Here is a 7,343-nt window from a genome sequence, read left to right as displayed (position 1 = left end):
GGAAGTTTTACTCTGCTCTGAGCTGGCTCCAGGGAAAGATCATTAAACTCATGCTAATAATGTGTCCCCAGAATACAGAAATGGTAAAAAATGTTTTCTTTTTATACTAGAGTGTGACCCACCATTGTGCTGCTCCTCCTATACAAGGAAGTTTTACTTCCCTGTTCAACACAATTACATCAATTCCTAAAGCTCAGAACAGGCCTTATTATCGTGCTTGTAAGAGCAGATGCTTGGGGAGTCTATATATGCCAGTGAGAACATCATTCAGTTTTATGCACACTCCTGTTTTCTGGCTAGGCGTAATTCATTAGCACACTCTACAGAATACTCCATAAAACTGGATTTGGCTTTAATGTTGAGGTTCTAATGACTACAGCATTATTTAAGAAAACAAAACCAACAAGCAACCCACAAGCAGTAGTCTCTCCTCTTTAATATTGAAATTGCTATTTACATCTGATAAACAGAGAAAATACACAAATGAGGGGTTTTTTGTAAGACACAAGTAGGAATAACAAATAGTCTGTTTTTTTTTATATTCTGCTTTCAGCATTTAAAATAGTGACACAGCATAATTTTTGTGGTGCAAAGCTTGTTCAATAGCATATAATGAAATTAGTACAGTATGTACACTTTCGTGGCTTATTTCATTCTCATACTAATACAAAGATGTTTAAAGGGGGCAATATATAAAGATGAGGTCAAAGCTTTTATTAAAGACAGCTGTATTGCTTTCCAACCTGTTATGTCATGGCATTAGGTAGAGGAATAAAACAAACAAACACAAGCCTAACCTGATTTATCTGTGTGTCCCCACATAAATTTGTTTAATGTAAAAACAAATAAAGCAAAGCTTTGATGGAGGTTGAGCAGAATTTTCAACATCTGTGCAGATAAATTTAATTTATTCAGAAAGAAAAAGCAGCATTAGTGCATCATGTAAAAGCTGATTTAAATGATTTCATACAACAGAAAGCATATGCACTAGCTAAAACAAATTCGGTATGCCCTTAAAACCCATTTCACTCAACCAACCATTACTTACAAATTTTCTACTACAATAATGTTCCATTATTTCTTCTTTTTTATTCTCTTCTGGATTTCACACATTCCGCTAGCCTAAACCCCAGTCCCAGAGGCAGGAACATCCTACATGCAGCTTATGTGTAGCATCAGGCAGGTATTGCTACTGTGTATCTTTACAGGCAGATCCTTAAAGCTGGTTAGGTAAAATAAGCTAAGCACAATACCTTAGATAGCTCAACAAAAATGAGTTACAGGTGTAACAGATTTATTTTTTAAATAAATCTTTCCACTATAGCACATTAAAACCTAGGAAAATAATCGCTATGCAACAATAACTCAGTGTAGTGGAGCTATACTAGCTTATCTCTGCAGCAAGGGACAGAGTACTAGGAAGACTAAAGAAAGATATTTTTTTCCTGAAAATTAAAGATTAGTCAAAATGATAACCTCCTGTCTGAAACATAGCAGAAAGCGTTAAAGCGAGAACTGAAAGTTCAAAATAAAAATACTGCATATGCATCTGAGAACTATAACTGAAAGAAAATGGAGTAAGATTAATACCCTTTTAACTCAAGGCAAGACTATAGAAAGTCTGCATGTGATTTCTGAAATCATACAGGCACGCAGAGTATCACCTCAGCTGCAAAAAGATGATGAATATGTACTGTAATGTTTTAAAGACCCTTTCCTTATGGAAAAGGTTATCAACTTGTGCTTTAGGAACACTGTTATCACACCTTTAATTCTACAACAAAATCCATACCTCTGCTTCTCTGAAAATCCAAACACGGTGAGCAGACATGCAAGACTCTTGCTGCCTTTTAAAAATATTCCGTCCTTTCCCAAATGCGAGTTAGTGAAGAAAAGAGTACCAAAGAGTGTCAAGCCCTGTAAGCTGCTATTGTTAAGAAACCTCTAACTGAGAGCACAAACCTGAAGCCCAACACTGCCTCTCTAAGTGGTGATGAAGATGAAAATAGGGTGAGATTGAACTCAAATCTAAGGAGGGCTAACACCCACCAAAATGCTCCTCTGATCTTGGTGCTTTCAACAAGAATAAAACAATGCTTTTACAAGTATACATAAGTACGCAGGAAACTTACGCTCTACTCAGCAAAGTTTCTACCAGGAAACTGTGTGCTCTATTTGTCTTGTGGCACTGATCCAGTACAAAGCACTGTTTCATCATCTTTTTTTACTCCCCTTGTTGAACATCAGGACGGTAATCTTCTTCAGAAGTAACCCACACAGAGAGCTCCTGCACATTGTTCTTTCGGACTTCAGTACGCCAGAAAATTGCATGTTACAGTACCTACAGGGGCCAAGACAGATTTCTTCCTTAAAGTCAGTTAAAATTCCTAGGTACAGATTCCCTGGGGGTTGGAGTGGAAAAGACAAACACAAGTTATTTTTGAGTCGTTAAACTACTTATTAAAACCCCACCCCCCAAAATCCACTAACTTATTTTTTTAATTGTTAACTTGGTATTCCATTATTGATTTTAGTAGTCTGATAGTGACAAAAGACATATACCAATTATTCTCTCAAAATCTGGCTCTTCACTGTAACAGCCAGAATTTAGACAATCCTGTCTTATCACTTGAGCTTTATGATATCTGTATTATGTTTTAAGCCCCAGAAAAAGTCTTAACCAATTTTCCACATCAGTGTAGCTGTTTCAGTCAGATCACTAGCAGTGAATAAACTTGCCAGTTAAACCATAAAAAGCCACTTATTTTTAAAGGTGACTCTGTAACAGGCATAAGAAAAGTTGCACCTTTCAGCATCCGCATTTTTGTCTTTGTTTAGAATGTTAGAAGAAGCCATCCGGAAGGAAGAAAGATTATGAGTATCTAGAAACTAGCTGTTTTTCAGAGACAGAAATGCTGATAATGAGTGAGTTGTGTCTGTCTTTTTTGGCTGATCACAACAGAGGTCTGAAGGAAAACAGAAACTCTTGATATGTTTGTGTAAAGAGGCAGTAGCATAAGGGCGGGCAGCAGGAGTTCAGCTGAAGTTCAGGGCAGATGCTGCCATTAGTTTACACTGCAGGAAAAATTGCTTCCGGATTTACCTCTTCCTCCCAACATCAGTGTTGAGCCATGCTGTGTCGCAGAGTCACAATGTCGGTAGGAAAGCAGTCTTTCAGAAGGATACCACGTTCACGATGGCAGTCCAGCTCGTCAATAAATCCATACCAGTAGATGACTAATCCAGGGCCAAATCTATCAAGCAAAAACGAAAGTTAACTTATGTGCTTGTGTTACGAGAAATTTAATTTCCCACCTCTAGTTATTCCAACACGGACAGTACTGGACCTCCATTCGATTTTCAAATTTTTATCAATGTTGAATCGATATATGTCATTAATACCTGGTTCCCTGAATAAAAATGCTATCTAGAGGCTCAAGTGATCCACATCAGAGTTTGGTTTTTCCTTTGAATATTCTGCATGTACCAGTAAAAAAAAGACCCATGCTTTAAATACTGAATAACATTCAGTAACTTTGATACATACAGAAGTCTCTCTTGCCCTGCACGCTGCTTTTCCAGATTTGGGCAAGCAAGCATTAAAAATACAAGGGTTTAGGCAAGTTCCAGTTCACGCAAATTATACTACCATGAAGATAACAATGAACACTTAAAATAAATACAATTGCTACAATAAGGTAATTATTAACGTAAAGCACAATTCAGAAAGAAACAGAAAGTTCCTGCTGTAACATCTCTGAAATGTGCCTCAGGAATTCCTCAGATACTGCTAACTCTGACTGATCCCCACTAGGCAATCTCAGGAAGTAGCCCCATGGACCATTTTACCCATCAGGAAGTTCAGACCTTCAGGCTGGGTTCATAAAGAAGTAATCACTATCAATCACTGTGTACTGCGATATGTTTTGCACATCAGTTTCACGTTTTTCCTACTGAGAGCACTTAATTAAAGGGCAGCACTACTTTTGGTGTAGTGTTGCAGGAATTTTACAGTGAAATCATAAATTATGAATGTTGGGTTAGTAAAAGGATGTCTAAAAACAGAACTGCTTTCTGTAGTCTAACATTACAGCAGTCTGTACAACATTAGGCCAAAAAAGCTTTTTCTTTCCTTGATTTATTATATGCTGTAGTGAACTTGCCAAAAACAACAGCGCAGGATGAGCTGTTAGATACCGTCTGTACAAGAAAAAGTTCAATAGAATGTCATGTAATGGTTTATATGCAGAGCTGTGCTCCGGATTCAACCAATATGGTAGCCAATTTTTGTTAATGTTTGATTATAATAAAAATGTGTTAGAGGGGTGCACAGTAACCTAAACGTCCACTTAGCAGACAATACAAGCACTCAAAACCGTGGGTAGTGGCAGACCGGCTTCATTAGGGAGATTTCTTCCCAACAGTGGAGGGAAAACTCTATTTGATGTGTTCATGTAATGGAACAGGCATCAAAGGAAGAAGCCCTGTGGCTTCCTCCTGAAGTTTCAATTAGATATGGTAGTTGTTAGCCCAAAACTGCTGCACAGCGTTGTAACATTTCGGTTTATGGCTACTACTCTTCAACTGAGAAGTAGCTGCAGTTGAGTGGCAAAGTAAATTACCCCTCAGCACAGCTAAGGCAACACAGGCAAATGTGCTTTCTGCAACTGAAAGATGGTATTTGGAAGGACAGAGAGGTTGAAAACTCTAACAAATCCAGCTACACTACCTAATGTTTAGCATTGAATAAAGCACAGATTAAGAAGTGGATCATATGGAATGACGATTCTGCCTACACCCAATTCCTAAGTTTTCTCTGGCTGGCCAACAACTTCATGTGGGGCCAAGATGTGCACAACCCCACTGCACTACTGAGGCCACCTAGCCTAGCAGCAGTGAGAAGTAAATGGCAAGTGAAGCCCAGGACTGATGCTCCCTGCCTCCAGTGAGAGGCTGTAATTTGCTGATGCAGGTCAGGCCTACTTTTGCTATTTCACAGACAAAGTATCTGTTCCCACATCAGCCAAACATAGTAAAGGGATAATCTGGTGGGGATGTACATATGTGGTAACTAAAACTATTTTAAAAGCAAAGATAAAACCCCCAGAAGATAGGGAGCAGACCTTATATTTCGAATGGGCTGTTTTATGCAAGGCAGAAGCTATGAAATGTCCACAAATACTTACTCATTATGAGCGCATGTGCCAGGTAAAATCTTCTTGCTAATGAGCAGCTGCTCACCCAAGTTTTGAAGGGCTCATTTTGTTCTGTGTGGCAGTCTGAATCCCCTATCCACCACAAAACGTGTGTGGCACTGTGCTCATGTAATTAAAAAAGCTATTTTTTTGAAAAGGAAATTTTTAATAAAATCAGTATTTTGAGATGCCCCAAAAGTGTCTTTCTAGCAAATCATTACAGCTCAAGCACATTTTTTCAGGAATACTTTATGGTTTAAAAATTACCTTCAGAAATCATCAAATTTGGTGATAAAATTTATATACAAGAACATCTGCATACTGTTAATTGCCAGAGCAAGTACATCTTTAGCATGAAAACATCCATCAAACATGCTTTTCACTGTAATACAGCAAAACTATTTCCCCTGTACTGCCTAGGTTGCACTTTTTTCCACTGTATTGTGTAATTCCTTCTATTATAGCTCTATATCATACATATCATATATGTATGACCACATAAGAAACATACCATACTTTTGTTTAAAAACACTTAAGTGCAGTACTTAAGATCAAAATTAACTTGTTGGCACATTAAGTATTTGTCACTGACTATCAGGAACTCCTGTTGCTAAGTGCTAATTTCTCTCTCATTAACGCCAAGAGTTGGCAAATCACAAACACAACCACTGGTTAATTACTGCTGCCTTAATTTGAAAAGACACTTAACCTTTTTGTGTAAGGGGATGAGGTATGGAAGTGTAACCTAGAAGTAAGAACTATCCTTTTTAATTTGACTCCTTCCAAAGCATGGATATGACACCATGAAGAACAAAACTCAATACCGTTATTACGAAGTAAAGCTTCAAATTGATTTCTTCATCAATTGTAACATTTAACAAGTTAGTGACTAACCCTGGTTTACACAGGAGAATAAACTAAAAAGACAGAATGCTTACTTATATTACCATGGAAATGGGACTCATTTATTAGCCCTGAGGAGGAGAAAAAAACCACGTTGAATGTACCAAATGGTTCTAAAACTACATAGACACGATATGCAATATAGGGCAGGTTATGCCATTTCATATGAAAGACACATGGGAGAAAGTTGAAGATTAAAATGAAAATCAAGCTTAGATTGTAACAAACTACGGACTCCTATGGATTTTGTTCTTGCTCAGAAAAATTCCATAAATCCCCTAAAAATGAGCTTAAATTATGTTTTTCCCTCCCTGTCTTTAGTTCTTTCCCTGAAAAGCTTTGGTGTGAAGGAATGTGTCCAAAAGTTATATGTAACTGTAGTTTTACCTATTCCAGTGAAACTATTACTTTTAGAACTTTTTTTTAATATGGTGTTTCTTTTTAAAGCTGAAAAGAAATCTAAGTAACTAAGGTTTAGTTAATTCCATGCAGTAAAAATTGAATGAACAGGAACTATAGAGGCAAGCCCCCTTCAGAATATAATAAACACAGCAAGTTAAAAGTATTCATGCACGTTGCATAAGTTTATTTAAAAATCAACTAATATGTAATTATCATTATATAAATTCTGCTTTAGTCATTATCTAGTTTTGACATCAGAAGTTGTGACCACATGCAGCCAAAGCCAACCTAGCAGCACTTTAGTGCAGGGTGTGAGTGCCAGAAGTGCTAAAAGCGAGGCAGACAGGCTTATGTCCCACGGCATGGCAAAAGAAGTGCAGGATTAGAGAAGCCCATGACTAGTATATTAGTTCCTAATTGAGGCTTGATAGAGAAGACTAAATTTAGTCTAAGTACTAAGGGCAGCAGACAGTGTCTTTCAAAGAATCAACTTAAGCATTTGAGAGATGCTGGCGATAGTACAGTACAGTTTGAGTATAGTTAAATACAGTTAAGGGCTCAACAGTACTTCAGATAAAATATATGCCCGATCATACTATTCTGAAGAAGTCAGCTTTGCATTAATTTACATGTTTGGAGGATCTTTTGTACTGGTTTAATGACACATATTTTGAAAGAAATCCATAGTTAAAGGAGAATAGATTGGTATACTAGACTTTGCTCTTGGAAATGAGTTACACTGAAAAGCCAGAAGTGTACAATTCAGATACCCCAAAGCTAAACGGTTTGCTTCCTAAAAAAAAAAAAAAAAAGGAAAAGAAAAGAGGAAAAAAAAAAAAAAAA

At 37.2% G+C, this 7,343-nt stretch overlaps 1 protein-coding gene across 1 annotated transcript in view; it reads right to left on the bottom strand.

Moving 5' to 3' along the window:
* Positions 1–3,077: 3,077 nt before the first annotated feature.
* Positions 3,078–7,343, bottom strand: part of LOC104412452 (chromosome unknown open reading frame, human C15orf41) — a gene marked incomplete at its 5' end in the record, with an annotated part of 96,653 nt that continues 92,387 nt past the window's right edge. Inside the window, one exon of the mRNA XM_010023180.1 lies at positions 3,078–3,254. Coding sequence (XP_010021482.1) covers positions 3,119–3,254 — 136 coding nt within the window. The remainder of the gene's footprint in view (positions 3,255–7,343) is intronic.

The sequence above is a fragment of the Nestor notabilis genome, unplaced genomic scaffold (genome assembly GCF_000696875.1).
Source record: "Nestor notabilis isolate BGI_N333 unplaced genomic scaffold, ASM69687v1 scaffold12051, whole genome shotgun sequence".
Taxonomy (NCBI): Eukaryota; Metazoa; Chordata; class Aves; order Psittaciformes; family Psittacidae; genus Nestor; species Nestor notabilis.
This window is presented reverse-complemented; position numbering and strand designations above follow the sequence as displayed.